The following is a 27652-nucleotide window of genomic DNA, read 5'->3' as shown; positions in this document are numbered from 1 at the left end:
CAGGGAAATGTGCATTGACGTCAGGAGAGGCTGCTCAGCACTCGGCCCCTGAAGTGGGTCAGGTTTGCTGCTCATACCTTGCCTTTATCAGCACCTCTGTGCCCATTATCTGCCGGGCTCACATTTCTCCTCCAACAAAAGCTCCCTGTGGCTCTCTGCAAGGCAAGGCAGATTGAGTTCTGCTCCTCGTTTTAGGAGAATGGATTAATTATAGCTCCGGAGCTCCTTCTGGGAGGCTTCTGGAGGCACCAGGGAGAGGCTGTGCCATCCTGCGGGAGGCTCAGCAGGAGCTGCAGTGCCTCTGCCATTCCTCACATTGCACATGGGGCTGAAATCTCGGGCTGCTTTTCCCATTTTTAAGGGGAAAACAGATTCCGTTGGCGTGATGTGCGCTCGAAAAAATGATACCTTCGAAATTCAGGATTATTCTGAAGGAGGTAATGAGATTGAGAAACCAAATACCACAACTGTGCAGAGCCAATATTTGCAGATTGCACAAACACAGAGTTTATTCAACTGAACACAATGCTGCAAATGATGGCCTTTTTTTTGGGCTTTTTGTTGTTTGTTTTTTTTTTTATATTTTAACGTGCAGATTCAGGGAAATGTTAAGGAGATCACTCCATTATATAATCTCAGTCCTCTGGTAACGAGCCCAGTTTCAGTGCTTTTAGAATTCTGTGGCTGGCATATGTTTGTTTCATTTTGGTTTTTTTTGAGGGCTGGCACATTTTTTCCCTCGAATATCAGTGATGTTTGCTCTGGAGTGAGACATTTTTGGGGTTAAAAATGACCACTTTGGATCCAGAATGGCTGTGACAGAGCAGCAATGGCAGAAGAGGAGCAAAGTGGAAGGGGGAGAATGAGAGACTGATGATTTTTTTTGTGTTTAACTGAATCCTGGCCACTCCAAAAAAGTGGGGCAACTCAACTGACAGTGCAGTAATTAAAAATTGAGGAAGCCCCATGGAGCAAGCATCCAGGATCCTGGCTAAATCCTGATTTCTTTTTTCTTTGAAAGGGTTTTCATGGATGTTATCCATGCTGGAGTGCTTACAAATGGTTTCCCAGCCATTTGTGTGGGAGAATAATGGAGACAAAAGGGTGAGCACAAGAAGTTGTGTCCCCTAACAAATAATGCTGATCTCCCCCACCCAGGGAATTATTTTGTCCAACAGCAGAGCAGAGCTGGATTTTTTAAAGCTAAGAGCCAGTTGGTGACATACAGAACACTGGTTTAATTCCTGTATTATATGAAAAAGGAGGTGTCTGGCAGTGCTTTGTGCTGCTGAAATTCAGATCGGAAGGATTCTGGTGTTCCATTGGTCATGAAAAGGGAAGGAATTGGAGCTTTAGAGGTGCAGGGCTGAGGCAGAGTGTGGAAATCATGGTCCAGGTGCACAGGACAGCACTGCAGGCTCAGGGGCTGCTGAGGAATTCCCTCTGGCCGTGGCTGCTCCTTCTGGTAGCAATTCACAGCCTCCCATTCATGGATTTTCTAATGAAGCTCAGTCGTCTGTGCTGTCACACAGAGCCAGCCAAGAGCTGCTCTCAGCCAGTTCAGCACTGCAGATTCTGCACTTCTCCTGCTCTGAGGGGCCAGCAGCACCTCCAGGATGTGTCCTTGCTCCTGAGGTCCAGAAATCAAACCTTTACGTGTCACAAAATTCATCATCTAAAAATATTAATAACATAAACCTGGGACTTCTCTTGCATTGGCTCTGTTCTTTTTGCTGCGCAGATTTCCTCATGTTTCTTTTTGGTGACCAGAGTTAAAACCTTTATGTGTTAGAAAATTCATCCTCTTAAAAAATATTAATAACATAAACCTGGGACTTCTCTTGCATTGGCTCTGTTCTTTTTGCTGCTCAGATTTCCTCATGTTTCTTTTTGGTGACCAGAAATAAAACCTTTATGTGTCACAAAATTAATCATCTAATGATAATAATAGCATAAACCTGAGGCTTCTCTTACATTGGCTTTCTGCTGCTCAGATTTCTTCATGTTTCTCTTTGGTGACCAGAATTAAAACCATTAAGTGTTACAGAATTCATCATCTAAAAATATTAATAACATAAACCTGAGCCTTCTCTTACATTGGTGTTTTGCTGCTCAGATTTCTTCATGTTTGTCTTTAGTGACCAGAAGTAAAACCATTATGTGTAACAAAATTCATCATCTAATGATAATAATTACATAAACCTGAGGCTTCTCTTATATTGGCTTTTTGCTGCTCAGATTTCTTCATGTTTCTTTTTGGTGATTTCTCCAAAGAGGTGGCTTTAAATCCCAGTCTGGACAGGCAGAGAATGTCACTTTTTTTAGGATTTGAAATCCTTGTGCTCCCAAGCAGGTCATGCTTTCTTTAGCTGTGCTTACAAATAAATGTTCTTGTACTTGTGAATCTGATAGGAAGATTTATGAGGGTGGCACCCGAGGGAGAGCTGCAGCTCTGAGATAAAAACCTGATGTTTATCTGCACTACGAGGATGTTGAAAACCTGACAAATCCGAGATAAGTGAGGGCAGAAAGCAGATTTAAGGACACCTGCACGGGGTGGCAAAATGCTCCTGAGGCATTGTCACCGTGGCCAAGGCAGTTCTGTGGGGGGGGGGAAAGGGAATAATGATAAAAAAAAAATTCACAGCAGCGGTCTGGCTGTCATAGGGGAAAAGGGGAAAAAGGGGAAAGATGGAAAAGGGGAAAAAGGGGAAAGGGAGGAAAGGGGAAAAGAAGGGAAAGGGGGAGAAAAGGGAAAAAGGGAATAGGGGAAAGGGGGAAGAAAGGGGAAAGAGGTAAAAAAGGGAAAGGTGAAAAAAGGGAAGAGGGGAAAAAAGGGGAAAGGTGAAAAAAGGGAAAAGGGGGAAAAGGGGAAACAAGGGGAAAGGTGAAAAAAAAGGGAAAAGGGGGAAAAAGGGAAAAGGGAGAAGAAGGGGAAAGAAGGGAAACGGAGGAAAAAGGGAAGAGGGGGAAAAAAGGGGAAAGGTGGAAAAGGGAAATGAAGGAAAAAGGGAAGGGGGAAGAGGTGACGCCGTGCTGGGGGTTACCCAGAGCGATGGGGGGATTTGGGGTGGGCTCTGCTGTCCCCCCTGTGTTGCGGCAGCTGAAGGCTTTGCGGAGCTGCAGGGGGATGAGGAGGGAGGGCAGCAGGGCTGTGCTGTGCTGTTCCAGCCCTGGCTCCTGCAGGGGTTTGGAATCTGAGCCGGCCTTGGCCGCCGGGCCCGGTGACGTCCCTGGGCCGCGGTGGCGTCACCGTCGCTGCCCGTCAGGGCCCCGTGTGACACCCCTGGGCTCCGTGTGACACCCTGACCTTCAGAGCCTGCCTGGCAGCCAGCCTGGCTGGCAGCAGCCTTTGATGGTGCCCAGGTGCCAGGGTTCGCCCTGCAGGCTATCGGCTGTGCTGACCCTGGTGCACTACGGGGCTGGGACACCTCGGGTTCTGCACGTACCAGGGTTTAGGGCACTGCAAGGTGCTCAGTCCCAGCTCCAAACACCAAAACTGTCCCCAAAATGCTTCGTTTTTGAGTGGTCTTGCAGGTAGAGATGCATTAGGGGCTGCTGGGAAAGCAGCCCCCAGTCCTGTGCCCCAGAGCTCTGTGTGAGCAGCCCCAGCTCTGCTCTGCTGCCCCAAACCAACTCCAGGGTGACTTCTTCTGATTTTTTGTTAAACCTCTCTCTGTTTCTCTGCTTCTGCGGGATCTCCCGTGGTTTTCTGGCTCCTCTGAGCAGCGCAGACAGCACAAACAGGGTGTGAATGGGATGGTTCAGCAGAGCCTGTGACAACCACAGCGTTTATCAGCTCTGGGATCTGCTGGTCAGCATTCCAGCGGCCTGGGAGCATTCAGAGCTGGATCAACAGCCTGATGTCACCCTGTTTGTCACCTCCCAGGAGCCTTCAGAGCTTCACCAGCAGCCTGAGCCCTGTTTGTCACCTCCCAGGAGCATTCAGAGCTGCATCCATGATCCTGAGCCCTGTTTGTCACCTCCCAGCATCCCTGATTGTCACCTCAGAGCATCCCTGGGAACATTCAGAGCTCCATCCACAGCCTGATGTCAACCCGTTTGTCACCTCAGAGCATTCAGAGCTGCACCAACAGCCTGATGCCAACCCGGTTTGTCACCTCCCAGCATCCCTGTTTGTCACCCTCCCAGAGCCCCGTTTGTCACCCTCCCCGGAGCATTCAGAGCTGCATTCCCAGCCTGATGTCACCCTGCTTGTCACCTCACAGTGTCCTGTTTGTCACCTCAGAGCATCTCTGGGAGCACTCAGAGCTGCACCAACGGCCTGAATCCTGTTTGTCACCTCCCAGAGTCCTGTTTGTCACCTCCCAGGAGCACTCAGAGCTGCGTCCCCAGCCTGGTGTCACCCTGTTTGTCACCCCTGTCACAGCAGCACCAGCTCGAGGGGAGAAGCACCAGCCTCTGTCTCTGAGCTCCTTTTGCTTCTCAGCCCTGAATTATAAAAATTCTGATTAACATCACAGCGCAACAGATCCTGCACAAAACCATAAAAAGCAACATTTAAAATAATGTTTTATTCTTTTAAATGGGCTGCAGACAGCCCCAGTAGCAGCTAGAGTCTGTCTGTCCTTCCCAGCTAAAGTCCCCGTGCTTTCCCATCCTGTTGCTCTTGGCACAGCTCCTCCCTCCCAGCTCCAAACCTTGTCAAAATTTGTTTTGTACTCCAGGCTAGAAAGCACCTCAGGAAAGCCCAGGAAATCTCAGATTATCTCTTGGCAAGTCAATAATCTCATTTATCTGCTGGGACTGGCAGTTTGTTGAATTTCAACAACGGCTGTTTACAAATGTGCTCAAAGCTCCTCCAGGTTGGGAAGGTTTTGCAGCGTTTCAATAATTCCACAACACAAAAACAGAGAATATCCAGCATCCCAGTGTGGGATTGGGATTGTCCCCACAGAGGGATTTGGGGTGGGATCACAGTGGGATGTGCCTGGAATTATTCTTTGTGCTGCAATGGAAGCTTGGAGTGACTTTTCCTTTTCCCTTCTTTTTTTCCCCACAGATTTTGGCTTTGGGAATTTCTACAAGAGCGGGGAGCCTCTGACCACGTGGTGTGGGAGCCCCCCCTACGCAGCCCCCAGAGGTCTTCGAAGGGCAGCAGTACGAGGGACCCCAGCTGGACATCTGGGTACCAGCATCCTCAATTTGAATGCGTTCCAGTCCACCTCTGGCAAGCTGGAACCAATATTTGATTGTTCAGAAGCTGCAGATTTGGAATATTTGATTTTTCTTACCTGCAGATCTGGAGTATTTGATTTTTCTGAAACTGCAAATTTGGAATATTCAAGTTTTCTGAAGCTGCAGATCTGGAATATTTGATTTTTCTTAAGCTGCAGATTTAGAATATTTGATTTTTTTGAATCTGCAGATCTGGAGTATTTGATTTTTCTTACCTTCAGATCTGGAGTATTTGATTGTTCAGAAGCTGCAGATCTGAAGTATTTGATTTTTCTTAAGCTGCAGATTTAGAATATTATATTTTTCTTACCTGCAGATCTGAATTATTTGATTTTTCTGAAACTGCATATCTGGAGTATTTGATTTTTCTTCACCTGAGAAGGTGTTGGTATTTAAAATAAAATCACCTTCACTTGTGAGTTAAGGGTTCTGTGAAGCTGCTCAGCTTGCAGCAGTCCCCAGTTTAGGGTTTTCTTTTAAAAAAATCTATATTTAATTGTAAAATCTCAGCGTTTTTACAAAGTTTTGAGGTCAGCACCTGCGTTTTCCCCCTTGAGAGACCCAGTGCTGTGTCAGGCTGCTGTGGTTCTCTCACTGGGATTTTTTTGGCAAGACCATTCCCACTGGCACTGCCAATTCATTGCATCCTTCCAGGAATAAGCAATTGCAGCAGAACTCTTGCCCAGAATTTCCCCCTTTTGCTCACATTGAACAATCCCCCTAAATTCACTGTTCATAGAAACTCCTCCTCACAGGCTTGAAATGGAAAATATTACAGTTTTTCACTTTGAAAATATTACAGTTTTTCACTTTGATTGGCTGCTGTGTGAGGGTTGCTTTTGTTTGGGCAAGGCTGAGATTAATAGTAAATTAAATAAATAAAAAATAATAAATAATACATATAAATATAATAATACTAGTATAAAACATATAAATAACACAGTAAATAATAAATACATATATATTAATGTTAATAACAAACATATAAATAATATAATAAATAACAAATAAATATATAATAATATTAGTAATGGATATATAAATAATAGAATAATAAATAGATACTCAATATGCCATAATGTTAAATAATGTAAAGAATACATAATGTAATATAATAATAATAATAAACAAAAATAATGAATGAATAGTAAAATAAATTATAATGAAAATATCCCAAATTCTCAGCTGAAGTTGGCGTTCACTTCTCAGCCACCTGTGTGCAGCTCCCTCCATTGCATCTAAGTTCCCTTTTTCTGCAGAAAAGAATTATTTCTGCAGAAACAATTGGCTTGCACCCTCAGAGACACTGCGGGGAGCTTGGAACTGAGCAGAAAATTCCCTTTTTTTCCCCACAGAGCATGGGGGTGGTGCTCTATGTGCTGGTGTGTGGAGCCCTGCCCTTCGATGGACCCACCCTGCCCATCCTGAGGCAGAGAGTGCTGGAGGGGAGGTTCAGGATCCCTTATTTCATGTCAGAAGGTAACAGTGGAATGGTTTCACTCATTTTTGGTGTGCTTTGAATAAATTCTGGGGTAACCACAGGTGGGCAGGGGGAATGGCACTGCTGGCCATGAAGAATTTGGGTTTTTCTCCACTTTAATGTGATTTTTAGTCTTGTTTTGAGATGTTTTTATCAGCATTTCTGGCTGGTAGGTCACTAAAGTTTAAAATTCTTATATTTTTTTCCCCTTTCCAACAGAATGTGAGCACCTGATCAGGAGGATGTTGGTCCTGGACCCCTCCAAACGTTTGAGCATTGCCCAGATCAAGGAGCACAAGTGGATGCTGGTGGAGGTTCCTGCCCAGAGGCCAATCCTGTACCCGGCAGGAGAGGAGAACCAGCCCTCCCTGGGCGAGTACAACGAGCAGGTGCTGAGGCTGATGCACAGCCTGGGCATCGACCAGCAGAAAACTGTGGAGGTAAAACTCAGGTGGGGGTAAAACACGCTGAAATGGGGGTGAAACATGCTGAAATGGGGGTGAAACATGCTGAAGTGGGGTAAAACACACTGAAATGGGGGTAAAACACCTCAAATGGGGGTAAAACACCTCAAATGGGGGTAAAACATGCTGAAATGGGGGTGAAACATGCTGAAGTGGGGTAAAACACACTGAAATGGGGGTAAAACACCTCAAATGGGGGTAAAACACCTCAAATGGGGGTAAAACATGCTGAAATGGGGGTAGAACTCAGATGGGAGTAAAAACCAGTGAAATGGGGGTGAAACACCTCAAATGGGGGTAAAACACCTCAAATGGGGGTAAAACATGCTGAAATGGAGGGTGAAACACCTCAAATGGGGGTAAAGCACACTGAAATGGGGGTAAAACTTACTGAAATGGGGATAAAACTCAGATAGGGTGAAACATGCTGAAAGGGGTAAAACATGCTGAAATGGGGGTAAAACACACTGAAATGGGGGTAAAACACCTCAAATGGGGGTAAAACCTCAAATGGAGGTGAAACACACTGAAATTGGGGTACAGCAGACTGAAATTGGGGTAAAACACACTGAATGGGGGTGAAAACACGCTGAAATGAGGGTAAAACATACTTTAAATGGGGGGTATAACACTTCAATGGGGGTAAAAGACCTCAAATGAGGTAAAGCACACTGAAATAGGGGTAAAACACCTCAAATGGGGGTACACTCCTGTCCCCAGCCCCAGATGTGAGGTGAAGCCCCAAAGGTCCCATGAGGTGGCCTTGAGAAAGAAACTCCTGGGCTTTTTGCCTTTTTAAGCAGACAAGAATGATTTGGTCACTCCATCAACAGGGGGCACATTCCTACACTGTGCTTTATTATTTATTTTTTTGCAGTCCCTGCAGAACAAGAGCTACAACCACTTTGCTGCCATCTATTACCTGCTGGTGGAGAGGCTGAAGTCGCACCGGAGCAGCTTCCCGTGGAGCAGCGCGTGGACGCGCGCCAGCGCCGGCCCAGCACCATCGCCGAGCAGACCGTGGCCAAGGTCAGCTCCTCCCTCCTCACCCTGGGCTGCTCTGCCTCGTTCCCTCCAAAATCGCACCCTTCCACCCTGCAGTCCCTCTCTGCTTGGTGAAGTTTCATCCTGGAGCTTAAAATGCTCAAAATGCCGGCCCAGCGCCATCACTGAGCAGACCATGGCCAAGGTCAGCTCCAACCAAGCAGATGGTGGCCAACGTCGGCTCCCTCCTCAACTCTGGGCTCCTCTGCCTCATTCCCCTCCAAAATCCCTCCCTTCCCACCCTGCAGTCCCTTCTCCTTGGTGGGGTTTCATCCTGAACCTTAAAATTGTTAAAATGCTCAAAATGCCGGCCCAGCGCCATCACCAAGCAGACCATGGCCAAGGTCATCTCCCTTGTAAGCCCTGGGCTCCTCTGGCTCTCCCTCCTCAACCTGGGCTCCTCTGCTTCATTCCCTTCCCAAATCTTCCCTTTCCACCTGCAATCCCTTGCTGCTTGGTGGGGTTTTCATTCTGAAGCTTAAAATGTTAAAATGGTGGCCCGGCGCCATTGCTGAGCAGACCATGGCCTAGATCAGCTCCCTCCTCAACCCTGGGCTCCTCTGGCTCTCCCTCCTCAATCCTGGGCTCCTCAGCCTCTTTCCCCTCCAAAATCCCTCCCTTCCTACCTAGAATCCCTTTCTGCTTGGTGGGGTTTCATCCTGAGCCTTAAATGCTTAAAATGCTGGTCCAGCGCCATTGCTGAGCAGGCCATGGCCAACGTCAGCTCCCTCCTCAACCTGGGCTGCTCTGCCTCTCCCTCCTCAAGCCTGGCTGCTCTGCCTCATTCCCCTTCCAAAATCCTTCCCTTCCCACCCTGCAATCCCTCTCTGCTTGGTGGTGTTTCATCCTGGAGCTTAAAATGCTTTAAATGCCGGCCAGCGCCATCACTGAGCAGGCCATGGCCAACGTCAGCTCCCTCTTCACCACTGGGCTGTTCTGCCTCATTCACCTCCAAAATCTCTCCCTTCCCATCTAGAATTTCCATCTAGAATCCCTCACTGTTTGCTGTAGTTTCTTCCTGAAGCCTAAAATGCAAATATTGCATTTTAAATATTGCTGCTTGGTGAGGTTTCATCCTGAAGCTTAAAATGCCAGCCCAGCGCCATCACTGAGCAAACCACAGCCAAGGTCAGCTCCCTCCTCACCCCTGGGCTGCTCTGCCTCATTCCCCTCCAAAATCCATCCCTTCTACCTAGAATCCCTCTTTGCTTGGGTAGTTTCATCCTGAAGCCTAAAATGCAAATATTGGGTTTGGTTTTAGCGAGGATCTCGTTTCTCATCTCCTGGTGATGCCTTGGGAAGGCTGACCTGAACAGGCAGAAAAATCCTCTTGGGATATTTGGGTTCTGCTGAGGTGAAGCTCAGCTTCAGTTGTGAAAACAGGTCCAGGAGCAGCTTAGTGGCAAAGATTAAACCCAGGTTTAAGCTTGGTTCTTGTGATAGAAAGTCACAGTATCACAGAGAAAATGATCGATTTTCAGATGTATTAATGATCAGTTTTAAGATGTATTAAAAGCAGGATGAACAAGGAGGAATAAAACACCTCTTGTACTGAATTCCCTGCATTTTAGAGCCACATTCCCACTTTATTCTTCAGCTACAGCCTCCCAGTTGTCCCAAGGATAATTTGTTTTCACACATGGTGGCACCACAGCTCCTGGCTGAGGGTGATTGTTTCCTCTTGGCCAGTGCTGTGGATACTGCACTCCAGGAAATAAAGGCTCAAAACCAGGGGAAAATATCCCTGCTTTCCTAATCTTTAGGAAATTTCCCAAAAAAAGTAATTGAAACCATTCCTGAGCCTCCTGGTAGCAGTCAGGGGGTTTGAACTCAATACAAAAAAGGAATTTTAGAGCACCAGAAAGCCACAAACTCTGCCTGTGCTGCTGGGAATAAGTCAGCTTCAATAAGCACTGAGCTTGATTCCATTTGGGGTTGGCCTGGCTGGTTGGGGGTGGTAATGTTGTTTTTTTTAACAGCTTTAAAGGCTAAGAATGTTCTTCATCCTGAACCAAGAAATAAATCTTGCACTTCTGCTTTGGCACTGGCTGCACATTGTTCCAGCCGTGACTTTGGACGTGGCTCCCCACCTCAGGACTGTTCCAGTTTTGAGTTTTTCAGTTGTGTTTTGCAGGCCCAGGCCGTGGTGCCCTCGGTGAACCTGCATTCCCCAAACCCAAGGCTGCTGCAGTCTCCAGGGCTCCCCTCAGCCTCAGGAGCAGAACCTTTTCCTTCCCTCCCTCCAGCTGCCAGGGAGAGGCAGCTTTCATGGAAGAGGAAAGGGTTGAGACACCAAAGGTACAGCTTGAAATCACCCTTTTATTTGTTTATGGTTTTTTTCCAGACATCATTCCAGCTAAAAAATATTGTTTTCTTTTAAAAGCACAGCAGTGCTTCCTGAAATTTAAGTATTTAAGCATCAGGAGCTGTAGGTATTCCAAATTCTCCTTCCCTGTGACTCCCCAGAGCTGTGTCTATTTTCATCATTCTTCTGCCTCCTGTTCTTTGCTCTCATTCCATTCTCACCACACTGCTTTTGGAAAGGGGGGAAAAAACCAAAAAAAAAGTGGATTTCCTTCCCTTGTTCTTCTAAAATGTATTTTCAAGAGCTCTGAAGATTCCTTCTTACACAAAGGAGTCCTGGATGCAGCTGAAGTGTCCAAAAGGAGCTCCAGCAATTAGAGAGGGGAAATAGCTTAAAATAATTACATTTATGAAGTATGCGACTCTCATAAAACCTCTGTTGTTTTCTCTGCTGTTGCACCACGTTATAACTTGAATTTCAGCGTATTTCTCCTGCCTGGTGCCAGCTGGGGTTTGATTTCCTGCCTGCCAGTTTGAAGGGTTTATTGCTCCCTGGTTTGTTCCCAGCACCAGGAGTGGGGTCCTGGTTCTCAGCTCTTGCTCCTTGTGTGGTCTGTGGCAGCTGGAAAGCACAAACCAGTCCAAAGGCCCTTCAAAATTAACATTTCCAGCTTTATTTTGCTTTATAGCTGCACTTTGGCCAGGGTAGGTCAGCAGCTGGTGACAGCAGTGAGGTGTCAGGGCTCACTTGGGAATATTCTTAATTTTTGTAGGACTTGAGCACTAAAGATTTCCAGGCTCTGATCCCTGGAAAATCTGCAGGGAGCCAACGTGGGATGGGTTCTGCTCCTCCTTTCTGCCGCATCAGTGCCAGGCATTTCAGTGGGGAAGTCCCAAATGGGAAGGAAGGTGTTCAAAAAAATGAAATTTAGAGGTAAAATCCATTCAGTCAAAACAGAGGCAGCAGAGCCAGAGTTCTCCCATGCAGGAATCATCATTTTCCTGCTGTTTAAATTACTTATAGCTGTTTCTTGGTATTTTCCTACCATATAGTTCTGCCTCAAGACCATTTGTTAAGGGTTGCTGTCCATGCAGTGAAAGCTCTTTTCCAAACACTCCTTCTTTTCAAAATACCCAAGAACTTGGAGGAAAATTCAGGAATGGCTCCCAAAAAAAATGGCTTTACATAAAATCAGCTGCAGCAGTGCCAGCTTTTGTGGTAAAGGATTGGATAAAACATGGATTTTCCATCCATATTTTACCCAGTGTGATCCTATTTGTGCAGCAGTAATTACAGGACAGAGGCTCCAAAAGCTGCAGGACATGGAAATATTTATAAATTAATTAATTAAATATAATATAATGTGATATAATATAATATAATATAATATAATATAATATAATATAATGTGATATAATATAATATAATGTGATATAATATAATAGTATAGTATAGTATAGTATATATAATACATGTATATATATAATATTTTAATATGTTATATATATAATACTACTATAAATAAACGAATGTTAATGAAATATTTTAAATATATAAATAATAAAGTAATTGATTATATTAAAATAAATAATAAATATAAATAAATATATAAAAATAATATTTTTCCTTCAAACCCATATAATTTCATATGGCAAAGAATTTCATATGGCAAACTGGCTTGGAGAATAAAGCCAGAATTAAAATCCCAGGAGCAGTTTAGGCTGGGGAGCTGCCTCTAAAGCTGATTCAGAGCTGTGGGAGGCTGCTCAGGGCTTTATCAGGCTGGGTAAATCCAAGGAGGGAGATTCCACAGCTTCTCCAGGCAACCTGTGTTTGCAGGGGAACAACATAAATCAAGTGGAGTTGTGCTGGGAAAAGTTGCATTTATGGAGTTATTCCTGAGCACAGCCCTGCGAGGATGAAATGCAAGGCTGGGGCTTTTCCTGGTGTTTATCTGCGCCTGATAAATGAGCACAGTAGGTATAGGAAGGGGGGAACAGCAGTGTTGCACATTCCAGAAATATTTTATATTTGTGGCTAAACTGGAAAAGGTTTTAGTAACTAAAAAAAAACACCAAAAAAGAACCCAAAAAACCCCAGTCCTGGAGAGCACAGAACTGTGGGAATAAGAATATTTAGTTGTAGGGAATTGAGTGTTAAGGGAATGTAAATAGGAAATGAAGAATTGTACATGGCAAATCTTACTTTACTTAACTCAGCAGAGTTAAAGATCCCAATTCCTTCAGTCCAGGGAGTTGCTGCTTGTGGGGGTGATGCGTTGGGCAGGAAACAAAACTGGGCACAAAACAAAAGTGGGCACAAAGAAAGGTGGGCTGGGCTCAAACAAAGCTGGGCTCAAAGGTGGGCACAAACAGAGCTGGGTACAAACAGAGCTGTGCCCAAACAAAGCTGTCCCTGTGCCCCCAGGTGAATGGCTGCCTGCTGGACCCCGTGCCCCCCGTGGTGATGAGGAAGGGGTGCCAGTCCCTGCCCTCCAGCATGATGGAAACCTCCATTGATGAAGGAATCGAGGCCGAAGGAGAGGCAGAGGAGGACCCAGCCCAGGCCTTCGCTGCCCTGCAGGCAGCTCGAGGGGGCAAGAGGAGGCACACCCTGGCTGAGGTCACCAACCAGCTGGTGATGGTGCCAGGCACAGGTACAGCTCAGCTCAAAGCTCATTCTCTGATCGGCTGGGGATCAGGGTTTATGAGTGATGAGTACAAGACGCTTTGTATTTACTAGAAAAGACAAAGGAAAAAAAAAACCACAAATACCCCAAAATTTGCTGAGATAGTATAAAATCAGAGCAGTGAATTTACAGGTGATTAAACTCATACAAAACCCCAAAAGCTACTGGGAAATGTGGCAAAATTGTCTGTTTTTTCAACTGAATGTCTCCAAATCATCAAATCAAAATACTCATCCCTAAAGGTGAGCTGGCAGAGAGCAGTGGGGAAATGAAACCCTCTGGACTCCAGCACCAGTGAGGTGACCAAGCCTTTCAAGCAACAGTTTTGTCAGGATTAAAAAAGCCTAAACCCTTTCCAGTGAACATCTGCAGTGTCTGGCTGCTGCAAGATACTGCAAAACCCAGCAGCAAATCCCCATTATTGTACTGCGAGTTTCACTTGACAGTTCCTTTGTCCAAATTGATTTCTTTGGCTGTTCACTCTAAGATAGCCACTGTTGGCAGGAGTAGCTGGAGCCAGTGGTGCTGATTCTCACTCTTATCCTGGTTTTTGGGTTGTTTTGTCCCAGGGAAAGTCTATTCCTTGGATGAGAACTCCTCCCTGGGCAGCATCGACTCGGAGTACGACATGGGCTCGGTGCAGAGGGACCTCAAATTCCTGGGCGAGACCCCTTCCCTGAAGGAGATGGTGCTGAGCAGCCAGCAGCCGCCAGGGGTGACCTCGCCGTTCCTGGGGCTCAGGCCTGCCAACCCAGCCATGCAGGCCCTGAGCTGCCAGAAGCGAGAGGCTCACAACCGCTCCCCGGTCAGCTTCCGCGAGGGCCGCCGCGCCTCCGACACCTCGCTCACGCAAGGTAACTGCTCTGTGCAACACCCATCAGCTGTTTAATAATCTGGTTTAATGGCAGTGCCACCCAGGCACAGCAGGAAGTGCCCTCCCTGCTCAGCTGTGGCTCGGTTATCACTCAGTTTATCTCCTGGGCTGACCAAAAATCAGATTGTTCTGACGAGGGGTTTTTGTTCTCTTCTCTTTTCTCTTTTCTCTTTTCTCTTTTCCCTTCCCTTCCCTTCCCTTCCCCTGTTCCTGTTCCCTTTCCCTTTCTTTTTCCCTCTGCAGGAATTGTAGCATTTAGGCAGCACCTCCAGAACCTGGCACGAACCAAAGGAATCCTGGAGCTGAACAAAGTGCAGCTGCTGTACGAGCAGATGGGATCAGAGGAGGAGCCTTCCCTGACATCAGCTGCCACCCAGCTGCAGGACCTCATTAACAGCCCTGCACAGGTAATTAAAGCAGAGCTCGAGCTCCATCTCAGTGCTGTGGGACGGATAGCAGAGGATGAGGTGGTGTGGAGATCTGCGAAGAGCTGACGGACAGATTCAATGTCCCTTTCTCCTTTCTGCCTTCCCCAGACTGCAGAATTTGCAGCCCTTGCCCACCCTTGTGGTGTCAGTGAGGGGCTCTGCCAGCTTCCCAAACCCAGCAGCCACTGCTTTCAGTCTGAGGGGTGTTTGGGATCTAGCAAAGGCCAGTGACACCTTTTCTTGGTGGAGGCACAACTGCAAGGAGCAGATTGCAGTTACACACAGACTGATGCGCAGAGTGAAGGTTGAGTTGTTGAATGGTGACTCGTTTTCAGTGGAACAGGAACACAAGAGAACCTCTGGCAGGGAAAGCCCTCAAAGCAAGGCTTCAGGAAGCCTTTCTGGCCATGCAGCTTGCTCCTCTTCCCCCTGCAGGAGGAAGGCTCCCAGCAGCAGCAGCAGCAGCAGGAGGCTCCAGCTGCTTTCCCCAGTGGTGCACAGCCCCCGCTGCTGTCCCGGAGGCAGAGCCTGGAGACCCAGTACCTGAAACACCGGCTGCAGGTACCCCTGTGCTGTCCTGGGAATGCCACCCTGCCCTGGGAATGGTACACTGCCCTGCCTGGGATTGCCACACTGCCCTGTGAATGCTACAGTGCCCTCCCTGTGAATGCCACCCTGCCCTGTGGATGCCACACTGCCCTGCCTGGGAATGCCACACTGCCCTGCCTGGGATTGCCACACTGCCCTGTGGATGCCACACTGCCCTGCCCTGCACTGCCCCACCCTCCTCTGCCCTGTTGGGGGAGATGGAACAGGAAAGCCTTATCAATATGATTGTCTGGCAAAAAATTTTGAGAATATGGAAGCTATAAGTGAGATTGAAATGAAAGCAAGCTTTGAGATACCTCAGTTACTGAACAACTGGAAAACAATGGTGTGGCTGGCTGAAGGTGATCCCCTTTTGATGGAACAACACCCTCTGCTTGCAGACAGGCCCAAGGGTCAGAGCAGACCCTGCAGCTTGGCAGAAGGGCCCAAAGAGGAGTTTTTAGGGTTCTGCATCAGCACCCAAGGAGCCACTTCTTAACCCCCTGGGCCTTCCTCTTCCACACCCCCTTTATTTCAAACCCATTTTCATATACCTTTAGTTCATAAAAAACTGCTTTTTCCCCCAGTTTTCCAGCTTGCAGCATCTTCCACTTGGGAAGAAGCTTCCCATGGATTTTTATGGCGTAATCTCCCCTGCAAAAATATTGCCTAAGGGTTAGAAGCCAATGGGCAACGATATGGGTTTAGAGAGTGGCTCTGTGGACAGCTGGGCAGTTAGAGGGGTAGAAAATCTTTCTTGACTCATTCATTAAATCAAAAGGCATTTAAAGCAGCTCTGCTTTCCCTGCAGAAGCCCACTCTGCTCTCCAAAGCTCCCAACACCTGCCAGCTCTACTGCAAGGAGCTGCCCCGGAGTCTGGAGCAGCAGCTCCAGGAGCACAGGTGAGAATCCCCCAAATTCTGCACAAAAATTACTCTCAAGAGTAACAAAAGAACTGGAGCTCTCTTTGTCCATTAAGAAATAATCTAAAAAAAGCAAAGTTTCACTTCAAAACTTCTTTTAAAAGCAAGAACAAGTTCTTCCATATATTTACAAATTTCCCTGCCTGATCTTCAGCTCCCAGATTCCCCAGAGCAGTGAACAGCAGGCTTTAAAATACAGCAGGAGCACAGGTGAGAATCCCCCAAATTCTGCACAAAAATTACTCTCAAGAGTAACAAAAGAACTGGAACTCTCTTAGTCCATTTAGAAGTGATCTGAAAAAGGAAAGTTTCACTTCAAAACTTCTTTTAAAAGCAAGAACATATGTTTACAAATTTCTCTGCGTGATCTTCAGGCTTTAAAATACAAACACAAAAAATGCACCTCGTTCTTAACAAAGTGAATTAAACAATGCGTGGGGTTAGCTTAAAAAATTGATGGAGTGATCAGAGGAGATGTGTGATAGAGTCATCAGAGGAGATGTTGTGTCACAGACATTTTTTCATAGAAATCCTTCTTTGGGACTTGTTCGTTTTCTGGGAAGCAAGGGCCCCAGAAAGCGAATGTAAACAATTGTTATCAGCTGCTGTGGAATGCAATAGGATGCACCTGTGATTGGTTCATGTTCCATGTGTACAATATTAGAGCCAATCACAGGGCAAGCTCTCTGGAACACAGGGACAGAGAATTCTCTTGTTTTTAGATTCTTTCTTTCTATTCTTAGCTTAGCAAGCATCTGCAACTTCTCTCTTTATTCTATTTAGTATAGTTATAATGTATTATATATCATATATCAATAAATCCAGCCTTCTGATCAAGAAACAAGATTCTCGTCTTTCTCTCACCCCCAGCGACCTCCTCAGGTCACTGTAATATTTGGGATTGCTATGAAAAAATGTCTGCGACAATGTTTGATAACACTGGAAGGTGATAGCTTTGCTGTGCTGCAGCAGTCAGTGAGCAGGATTTCCTGGGGATTTGGGCTGTGTGAGTGGCCCAAATGGCCAGAATAACCATTTTTTCTGTCCTGCCTGCAGGCTGCACCAGAAGAGGCTGTTCCTGCAGAAGCAGTCCCAGCTGCAGGCCTACTTTAACCAGATGCAGATAGCAGAGAGCTCGTACCCCCGGGCCAGCCCGCTGCCCCTGCCCTGCCCGGAGGAGCTGCAGCCCCAGCAGCCCCAGCAGCCGCCCCAGCAGCAGCAGCCAGCCCAGTTCAGCCTGCAGCAGCCGCTGAGCCCCGTGCTGGAGCCCTCCTCGGGCCAGCTGCCCTTCGAGCCCTTCCTCAGGCAGTTCCCCAAGGTGCAGCTGGAGCCCAGCCCGTCCCCGCCGGGGCAGGCGCAGCCAGCGCAGCCCCTCCCGTTCCCCTACCAGACTTGTGAGCTGCCTGCCGTGCCCTCTGCCCCCCAGAGCCCCGGGGCAGCGCCCGAGAGCCAGAGCAGCTCTGCAGAGCCTCAGCCCAGCTACGACTCCCTGCCAGAGCTGCCCGGACTCTTTGATTGTGAGATGATGGAGGCTGTGGATCCCCAGCACGGCGGGTATGTCCTGGTCAATTAGCAGCCAGGGCGTGCTGGAAGGACAAAAGGAGAAGCATGTGAATTTTTGGTTGGTTTTTGGTTGTGTTTTTTTTTTCTTCACCCTGTTCCTACCCCACCCCGTCGAAGTTTTTCGACTCTCAGATTGACAGGGGAACTGAAAATCCACCTGGCTGGAAGGAAAATAAAAAAGCAGGAGGTGTTTGGCCCCAGTGGCAGGGGCTGGAGAACAGGGAGTTCAACAGCAGCTTCATCCCACCAAGTCTGCGTGGAAGGAGGCAAAAAAGGAGAATTTCAGAGGAAGGAAAAAGCCCCTTCTGAAAATATCCGGGGAGTTTGGCAGCATCCATCCACCATCCACTCAGAGAGGAGAGTGAGCGCACACTTCTCGTACTTCTTGGCAATAAAAGCAATAGTTTTTCACAGAAATTCAGGGTAGATTTGGGTCTGCGCTGATGGCAACTGAAATGCTCTGGAGAACAGGGGCACGAGGTGGAATCCAGGGGAAGCTGCACTTGGGTTGAGCTCCTGCTCTGGAATTCCTCTGTGGCCAGCCCTGGGCGTCTCAGGCAGCCTCCCCTTCCTGCTGCTGGCACCCAAACAGGATTTCCCAAACCTGCCAAGGAGCTCTTCACTGTCTGCTGGAGGAATCTGGACCTGACTTTGTCACAAGGAGCCTGGGACCGCGTGGAGAGACCTCTGGGTGGGAATTGGAATTCGGGAGGATCAAGGATGAGCCAGCAGAGACAGAAGGTAAGAGAGCCATGAAAGAGAGAGCAAGAGCAACAAGAAATGGCATTAAAAAAAAAAATAAAATCCATCTGGGTGGCTTTTAAAATCACCCCCTCATTCAGGAGGAATTCTGCTCGCTGGAAAGGATCCACCTGTCCCTGGGTTGCATTTTAAAAACAAACAAGCAAACAAAACTGTGTTTTGAATTTGCAGTATGTGTTGCTGGTGGTTTCTTGAGCTTTGTATATTTGGACAATTATTTAGGGTTTTAGAACTTTAAGGATAAAAAAAAAAACAAACAATGAGCTTATAAAAAGTAAAAAAAAACCACCCCTGTGAAGTGATAGTGCTGTGCCTTTTTCAGTTCTTTATCAGCCTATATGCTTTTTTCTGAAGAAAGTAGACAATACCCCATTTATATCCCTGCTGTGGCCAAAGTCCCTTCAGAGCACACGTCCCACCGTGTGGGGCAGGTTTAACTTCCTCAGTGCTTGAATGGCTCGTGTATATAGGACACTGAAAGTATCACAGCAATATTTCAGCATCAGCCTCTTGATGTGCCAGCCATTTCAAGGGATGCTCCAGCTCCACCTGGAGCTGTGTCTCCACAACTTTCCACTCATGAAATCCAAGTCCCAGGAGGGGGGAGGCTCAGGGAGCTGCAGGAAGCTGAGGTTCCACTTTGGGCTTTGGCTTTGACCCTGGGGATGTGGTGTGGGCCAGGCCAGCCCTTTCCTGAGCAAACATCAAGCACAATTGCAGCTTCATCAAAGCACAAAGAGAGAGAGAGAGGAACTGTGCTGACCACACCAGAGTTTGCTGGAAGGTTTGGCCTTTGGTACTGCAAATCCCCAGGGCAGAGGGAGGTGAAAATCAGCGTTTACAGCAATAAGATCACATTAAAGCACGGAATAGGAGGGGTTTAGGCAGTGTGTGAAGGGGAGGAGGGTTTAAGGGTGACAGAAGGCACCTGGTCCCTGTGTGGGCAGGTAGAGACAACTCTGGAACCTTCTCTGACACTGGCCCAGTCCAAAAGTGCTCAGCTTCCACCTCTGCCAGCACAGGGATCCTCAAGGCAGCACAAAGGAGAGCTGGAGGAGCAGGAATCACGAGATAAAGATGGCCAGAAAGCTGCTTTAGAGAGAAAAGGGTTTGTTTCCTTCCCTTCAGAAGGAAATCTGTGTGACACAGACCCAGTGACACCTGGAGGGAAGGAGCCTGACAGAACCTGCAGCGGAGCAGAGCAGGAGCAAACAGAGCCCCGGCCTTGCACTGCCCCTTCCCCACCCCTTGTGCAGTGTGGGATCTGCTCCTGGGCACGGAAAGCTGCTCCCAGCGCTGCTCCACGAGCTGGGGCACTGCCAGAACAACAACCACTTCCTTCCCCATCCAGCTCCAGGAGCCTGCACGTTTCAGGACTCGCAAGATAAAAATAATTCCGTTCTGGAGCTCTGCAATTCATTCACCAGGATGTGCCAAGCAGTGGGAGCTCCTTGGAACTTTGCAGGGCTGGGCAGGGGGAGCTGCAGTATTTTTTAATGTAGTTTTTAGACTGACTCCTTCCCCTCAGCCAAAAGCATATTTAACATTTCATGTAATTTCCTTTAAGCCAATTAGGACTAAAAGGCTTCTGAAGCCTTCTCATACAGAGAGGATCCATTGGGCACCGCTTCCCACTCCTTTGAAGTGGCTTTTTTGTTCCAATCTCTTCTGTTCTAACATTAGAGAACTGTGTACACTACTGTTAGAGTAATTATTAGCTTTATTATCTTGTACTACAGCCTCCTTTGAAGAGACTTTGGTGTGATGTATATGGGGTACAAATTTCATACGGAGAAAAGTGCAATATGTGTGCGTGTGGTATGTTCTTTAATGTATTTTTTTAAGGATTTAGAGGGTTTAGTCTCTGCTTTGGGATAAATGCACTAGTTTTGTGAGCTCCAGTTTGGCAAGTTCATCTGTAGTATTTACATGCAACTGATCTGCTGGACTCTGTAAAGCAGTTACAGTGTATTAATACAAAATAAAGAATATGTGCATTTCATTTTTTAAATTTCTAGTGAGCTAAAGCAGCGCCTGCCACTCTTGTCTTCCTTAGGGTCAAGTTATTTTCTCTCTGAGGCACCAAAACAATGGATGTCTGCTGCAAACACTGGATTTTCTAGATGAGCTTTGCTCCCCATGGTTCTGACACACTTGGGGTTGTTGGCACCACTGACTTTTGCCAAATGTGAATTTGGAAAGACTGGACAACCTGGTGCCACAGGGTTGGCACTTTCATTAACAGAAGGCTCGTTCAAAATTAATTAAAATGAGATCAAAAACCAGTGGAAAGATCCTCAGCAGCTCTTGTTTTAACATCACTGGTGACATTCCTGGGACTGAACTCAGTGCACACAGCTCTGCTGCTGAGCTGGTCTGGAAAATCCAAAAAGAGCCTTAAAATTGTGCCTGAATTCAGTGTACAGAGCTCTGCTGCTGAGCTGGTTTGGAAAATCCAACAGGAGCCTTAAAATTGTTTCTGAATTCAGTGTACTCAGCTCAGCTGCTGAGCAGGCCTGGGAAATCCAAAAAGAGCCTTCTAATTGTGTCTGAATTCACTGAATTCAGGCACAATTTTAAGGCTGATTCTGCTATTCAATGTACACAGCTCTGCTGCTTAGCTGGTCTGGAAAATCCAAGAAAAGCCTTAAAATCATGTCTGAATTCAATGTACTCAGCTCTGCTGCTGAGCAGGCTTGGGAAATCCAAAAAGAGCCTTAAAATTGTGTCTGAATTCAGTGCACACAGCTCTGCTCCTGAGCAGGCTTGGGAAATCCAAAAAGAGCCTTAAAATTGTGCCTGAATTCAGTGCACACAGCTCTGCTGCTGAGCTGGTTTGGACAATCCTGAAATTGAGGAATATCTCAGACTGACTATAAGGTTACAGCAGGAATTAATTTTCCTCTCCTCCCTTTCTCCCTCCACTGCTGGACAAAGTGCAAGAGTGGAAAACGAGGCAGAAATTCTGCGACCCTGCCCCTGATGGGAACATGGCCAAGCAGGTCACGATGGGGAAAGAGCTGCAGGCTCAGCCAGCAGAGGGTTTTGCTGATTCAGGTGATTTTCTGATGGGAATATTGCATTGGAGGGCAGAGAGCTCATCTGAAATGTGATGAAAAGAAACTTTTAATTGGGTGACTCCCATAGGGAATTTGAGGCAAACCCTCCAAGGGGTAAGAATTGGGAAATGAATGGGGAAATAAGGGAAATGTTTCTGCCCCCAGTGCTTTGAGGATTCTGTTGCTTGCTCCTACAGAGAATAACTCAGTGCCACTGCCTGGGGTTTGCAAGGCTAAAGGAATGGGCTCTGTGTGGGCTAAACCTGATATTCATCTGATTTTGGACAGGTTATCCTGATTCTCAGTGGTTAAAAATCAGCAGAACAAAAAGTGAATTGTGGAAAAGCCTGGACATGCAGGCAAACCAAGAAATTTGAGGTTAATTTGAGTGTGAAACCACGAGGTTAAGTGGAAGCTGAAACCAAGGAAGGAGCATCCTCTAATTTAATAGAGATGGCCCCTGATGAAAAATCATACCTGCAGCTCCAGCAGCAGAGAATTCCATCCAATGCTGATAATTGAATAACCACAGAAAATCTGTGCCTGCTGTTAGAAATCTTACAAAGGACAAGAGTTAACCCTGGGGGTGAAATAAATAGGGGGTGAGGGGAGGAACTGGAGCCTGACAGCTCCAAAAGGAGCATCCAAAGCCCACCCTGAGCCCAGGGTGACCATGGGGACACCAGCAGGGATGCCCTAAGCACAGGAAATCCCAAAAGGAGCACACACCCCATGGCAGCACGCTCAGGAATGTGGGCACAAGGCTCAGCAGGTTTTATCCTCCTTTTATCTCATTTTAGAAATTCTCTCTGCCCATTTTCCCAGGGTTTCCAATCCAGCATCCCTCCTAGGAAAGCTCCATTTTCCCCAGAGCTGTCACACTTTCAATATGGGGCTTTCAGAAGAGATCCCTCTGCTCAAAAAGCTCCCTAAAGGTGGTGATTCCCTGCCAGGGAAGTGCCATAATGTGGTTTTATGGCCTTATCAGCAAATAAAGGCCACAGGGATTTGATAAGGATCCGTGTGGGGCTTCCTTGCTGAGCAGCAGCAGAACCTCTCACACACAGGGAGCTAATGGAAGGTTTGTTCCCAAAATACCCCACAATGGACATGGAAGGAGCTGAGAGGGCCCTGCCAAGGCCAGGCACACTCTGGGAGCTCAGAATTCCCTGTGGGGAGCGGGGCTGAGTCAGGAGGGGAAATGGAACTGAATCACCTGAGCACGGGGCTGGCAGCACAGGGGCTGTTTGCATGGAAAACCCTTCAGCAGAGCCAGGCACTGTTCTCCAGGACCACCAGCCCCACCAAAATAACACAGGATGTGTATTGATGCAAAAATAAATTCCTTCAGCTTCTCTGAAAGCTCAGCTCAGGTGCTGTCACACACATTGCACAGAGCAAAGCCTCTCAGAAGGGGGGAGAAAAACATCATTTTCCTGTTCCTTCCCTTATTCCAGAGCAGGCTGTTCTGTAGATTAACAATTCACATCTTGGTCACTTGGAGAAGCTCCTGGTGTGGAGAATCAGGAGCTTCAAATTCACCAAAAAATCTTCTTTTTCGTGGCAAAGGAGCCTGCAGGAGCTGAGTCTGCCCTTCAGCAAAGCAGAACACCCAGAAAAGGCAGGTGAGGAACTCTGAACACCTATAAAGGCACAATCCTACACTCAGAAAAACTCCTGGAGCTGGAAAATGAGCCCAGCATCCCTCAGGCACCAGTTCCCAGCTTCCCCATCAAACTGGGCGTGCTGCTCCCAGAGCAGAGCTATTCCCTTTCCCCCGGACTCCCAGCCCTGGATGGGGTGAAATAGAAGCACAAACCCGCAGGAAAAGTGGCTTTAACCCCCCCTTTTCTGCCAGCCAAAGCAGGAGAACATCATCAATAAGGCAGCAAATTACCAGCCCAGCCTCGTTAGCCCTGCTGGCGTCACCGGAGGGATAATTAATTATTGCCACTAATCAGGGGCTGCCAGCAGGGCAGGGCAGGGCTGAGGTTCCCCATCCCCATCCCCATCCCCGCAGCGTTTCCTTGGAGGCGTTGCCATGGCAGCACATCTGTCTGGGCCATCCCAAATTCCAGGTAATTCCGGTTCTGAGGGGTTTTAACCCTTCCCCTTCCCCTCGGGTTCGGTCACAGAACTCTCACAGGTGCTGCTGGAAAAGGAAAGTGGTGCCTGATTTCACCTGCCAAGGGACGCACCAGCTCTGGATGCAGCAAGGTCAAAAAATACCACAAAAACACCACAAAAACACCACAAAAACCACCACAAAATCACCCAGAAAACAGGACAAAAACCACCACAACACCACCACAAAAACACCACGAAAACACCCCGAAAACACCAAAAAACCACCACAAAAACACCACAAAACCACCACAAAATCCCCACAAAAAACACCACAAAATCACCACAAAAAACCCATGAAAACACCACAAAACCACACAAAAACCCCTGAAAATCCAGCAGGAATTGCCCAAAGCCTGAGTTACAAACCAGCCACTGAGAGGGGCACTGAGGAGAAGTTTAGGTTGGATACTGGGGAGAAATCCTTCCCTGTGAGGGTTTTTAAACCTTGATTTCAGAGGGGAGCTCCTAATCACGGCTCCTTTTGGTTATCACCTCAAATGTGTGGTTATTTCCCATTTTTTATTTTATTTCTCTTTTTGAGCCTCTTCAGGAGGTCTCTGGGTCTGGAAAGGTTTCCCTCATCCCTCAGTGAATGCAGGAGCTGAGGTTGCCTTCCCCTCTTATTTTTAGGCACTTTACAATTAATTCTTTTGGAGAAAAAAGCCAAAAACAATTAGAAGCGCCATTGAGCATCATGATGAGGACCTTTCTAACTGAAAGAGGGAAAGTTTAGGTTGAATATTGGGGAGAAATCCACAGCTGGGGCTGTGCCAGGGGAGGTTTAAGGGGTATCAGGGCAATGCTCTTCCCATTGGGGATATTTTTTATTTTTTGGCTTCATCTCCGAGGGCACAGGGATGGATTTCACTTGGCCAAGCTGCAGAAAGCAATTAGGAGCAGGCTGCCTTCTCTACAGAGGAGGAGAAAAGTTTCCTGCTGCAGACAAACAACTTTAACAAATCCAGCACTGTGCCAGGGAAGATCTCTGCCAGGGAGGATCTTCAGGGCTCTTGTCAGAGAAGCAGAAAGGCAACGCTGAGATGAAAGGCAGGGCAGAAAATGTCAATTCCTCTCTGGAAAAAACATTCCTGGGGATTGCAGGAATTGCAGAAATACAGAAATTAGGTATTTCAATTATTGAAAATAGAGACCAACGATTTGCAGTGACAAAGCTCCAGGTAATGCTGCACACAAGGGGTGCACAAAACAAAAATCCTTTTGGACAGGGCTCTGGCAAAGTTTATCAGGACTCCCAAAAAACTGCCGGAAACCATCCTTGTTCCCTTCCCTCCTGGATTTTTGTGGGAGCAGGATTTCACCTTGGGGTTGAATAGATGATCCTGTGGCTTCCTCTCAAGATTTCACCTTGGGCTTGAATAAATGATCCCGTGCCTTCCCCTGCCCAAACTCCAGCCCTTTTTGAGGCAGATGGGCTGGAGCAGATGTGTTGCCATGGCAGCACATCTGTCTGGGCCATCCCAAATTCCGGGTAATTCAGGTTCTGAGGGGTTTTAACTCTTCCCCTTGGGTTTGGACACAAAACTGTCACAGGTGCTGCTGGAAAAGGAAAGTGGTGCTCGATTTCACCTGCCAAGGGACGCACCAGCTCTGGATGCAGCAAGGTCAAAAGCCACCACAAAAACACCACAAAAATACACAAAAACACCCCAAAAACACCCCAAAAAACACACAAAAACACACAAAACCACTCCAAAACCACACAAAACCCCCTGAAAATCCGGCAGCTCTGGCCCAGCAGGAATTGCCCAAAGCCTGAGTTAGAAAGCAGCACTGAGAGGGGATGTCCTGCTCTGAGCCCCACAAAAGGAGCCCCAGAGCTCAGCCCCTCACTGCCCCCCTGTCAGAGCAGGGGGTGCAAACAGGACCTGGCAGGTCCTGGAAGGCTCCCCCAGCCCTGTCTGTAGGAACTCCCCCGTGCCATAAACAGAGTGGGAGACTGGGGCAGGGTTCCAGCGAGGCAGGAGGAGCAAACACCAAAACCAAGAGAGCAGCAGCAGCAGCAGCACTTTCACAGCTTGCCTGGCACAGTAAATATTGACTGGTTAAGGGGGAAAAGCCACTCGTGCTCCTTTTGGTGGCACACAGGAGGAGCCCTCCCCAGCCGCAAGAACACGAGGAAATCCCTCAGCAAATATTTCTGGAAGGTGGTGCTGGGTGATTGACCTGCACAAGCAGGGCAGAGGAATCCCAGAGGCTGCAGCAGAGCCCAGAGAGGAGCTAAAAACACCCAGGGCATTCCCATGGCAGGGAAATGGCTTCTCCACAGGCCTGGAGGCAGAGGGGAGCACAGAGAGCTCCAGCAGAGCAGGAAACCACGGTGTGACCATCCAGGCTCCATCCAGGTTGCAGCACCAGCATTAAAAATCCCTTAATGGGACTCAGAACCTCCTCCTGCTCCTGAGGTTGGCGCTGTGATTCAGCCCAGCCTTGCTGCCCATCCAGCTCCTCCTGCTCTGTCCCAGCAGGATCAGGCTGGACCACAGCCCTCCCACCCTGCTGAGAGCTGCACCCACACCTGAGCCAACACAGGCAACCCCAGAGCTTTTCTTGTGTTGGATCCCAAACATCCAAATCTGCTCCCCAATCCCCCTGCCCAGAGCAACCCAACCACAGCCACAGCATGGTGCAGAATCTCCCCTTTGCTCCATCCCAATCCCATCCCATCAAATCAACCCCATCCCAAACCCATCCCAACCCAATCCCATCCCATCCCATCAAATCAATCCCATCCCAATCCCATTCCATCAATCCTATCCCATCCCAATCCCATCCCATTCCATCCCATCTCATCCCACCCAAACCCAATCCCATCCCATCACATCAATTCAATTCCATCCCATCCCAATCCCATCCCATCAATCCCATCCCATCAATCCCATCCCATCCATCCCACCCCATCAATCCCATCCCATCCAAATCAATCCCATCCCATCAAATCAATCCCATCTCAATCCCATCCCATCAATCCCATCCTATCAATCCCATCCCATCAATCCCATCCCATCAATCCCATCCCATCCCATCAATCCCACCCCATCAATCCCATCCCAATCAATCCCATCCCATCCCATCAATCCCATCCCAATCAATCCCTTCCCATCCCATCAATCCCACCCCATCCCATCCCATCTATCCCATCCTATCAATCCCATCCCATCCCAATCAATCCCATCCCATCCCAATCCCATCCCATCAATCCCATCCTATCAATCCCATCCCATCCCATCAATCCCATCCCATCCCAATCCCACAGAATTCCAGGGCTGTGAGTGAAAACAGCTCCCTCCATCCAGCTGGTGATGCTGCACATTTAAAAATGGAAATTTAACAAGCACAGCACTGCTCTGAGGCATGTTGGACCCACGTAACACATCCTGGCTATTCTGGGAAACAGAACTCCAAAAAAAAAAAAAAAAGGATTCATCCTTCTCCTCTCTGGATGATTCCAGAATTTTTAAGATGCTGAAGTCTAGAAGTCAAAGGATCTTGAAAAAATCATTATAAATAGCAAACACACACTTGGCTTCACAGATAACACAAACACTGATCCCATTAAACACATAATTGTCCCAGTTTGGTTTTTTCTTCCCAAAAGCAGAGGTTCATCCCTGGAAATGTCTCCTGGACAGAGCAGCTCTGGCTGTTCCTCTGTGGTGCACGATGTTCACTCCTGGACATTCAGTGCATCCCAGTTCCCTGTCAGTCAGGTGTTCTTCCTCCTTTCCCCTTGGAAAAGGAAAATTCCTAAACTTTGTTACCTGAAACAAAATTCCCTGGGTGAAAGACAGCAGGGGAGGAGAGCAGAGGGGCAGGTGGGGGAGACACAGAGAGAATTTGGGCTGGATTTTCCCTCATTTGCAGCCTGGAGCAGAACCTCAAGGTGCCACCCTGTTTTATTTTCCATTTTTCTCTTCTCTCATGTAAAGGGGGGGTTTGGGGAGCTGCAGGGATAACCCATCTCATTTTCCATTTTATTTTCCATGTTTCTCTTCTCTGGTGTAAGAGAGAACAGGGGGAGAGCAGGGATAACCCATTTTATTTTCCATTTTTCTCTTCTCTCGTGTAAGGGGAGTTTGGGGAGCAGCAGGGATACCCCATCTCATTTTCCATTTTTCTCTTCTCTGG

The 27652-nt window shown here is 47.6% G+C and overlaps 1 protein-coding gene across 1 annotated transcript in view; it reads left to right on the top strand.

Annotated features, from left to right (window-relative positions):
* Positions 1 to 19325, top strand: part of SIK2 (salt inducible kinase 2) — a 35975-nt gene extending 16650 nt beyond the window's left edge. The window contains 14 exon segments of the mRNA XM_054291491.1: positions 5024 to 5097; positions 5099 to 5149; positions 6555 to 6678; positions 6899 to 7119; positions 8021 to 8105; positions 8108 to 8172; positions 10322 to 10409; positions 10412 to 10485; positions 12920 to 13148; positions 13751 to 14035; positions 14299 to 14462; positions 14919 to 15044; positions 15883 to 15974; positions 17052 to 19325. Coding sequence (XP_054147466.1) covers positions 5024 to 5097; positions 5099 to 5149; positions 6555 to 6678; positions 6899 to 7119; positions 8021 to 8105; positions 8108 to 8172; positions 10322 to 10409; positions 10412 to 10485; positions 12920 to 13148; positions 13751 to 14035; positions 14299 to 14462; positions 14919 to 15044; positions 15883 to 15974; positions 17052 to 17568 — 2195 coding nt within the window. The 3' untranslated portion in view covers positions 17569 to 19325.
* The last annotated feature ends 8327 nt before the right edge of the window (positions 19326 to 27652 follow it).

The sequence above is a fragment of the Melozone crissalis genome, unplaced genomic scaffold, assembly GCF_028551555.1.
Source record: "Melozone crissalis strain CALT ecotype California unplaced genomic scaffold, PUWL_Pcris_2 ptg000092l_1, whole genome shotgun sequence".
Taxonomy (NCBI): Eukaryota; Metazoa; Chordata; class Aves; order Passeriformes; family Passerellidae; genus Melozone; species Melozone crissalis.
Note: the sequence above shows the minus strand (reverse complement) of the source record. Positions and strands in the feature narration are given on the sequence as shown.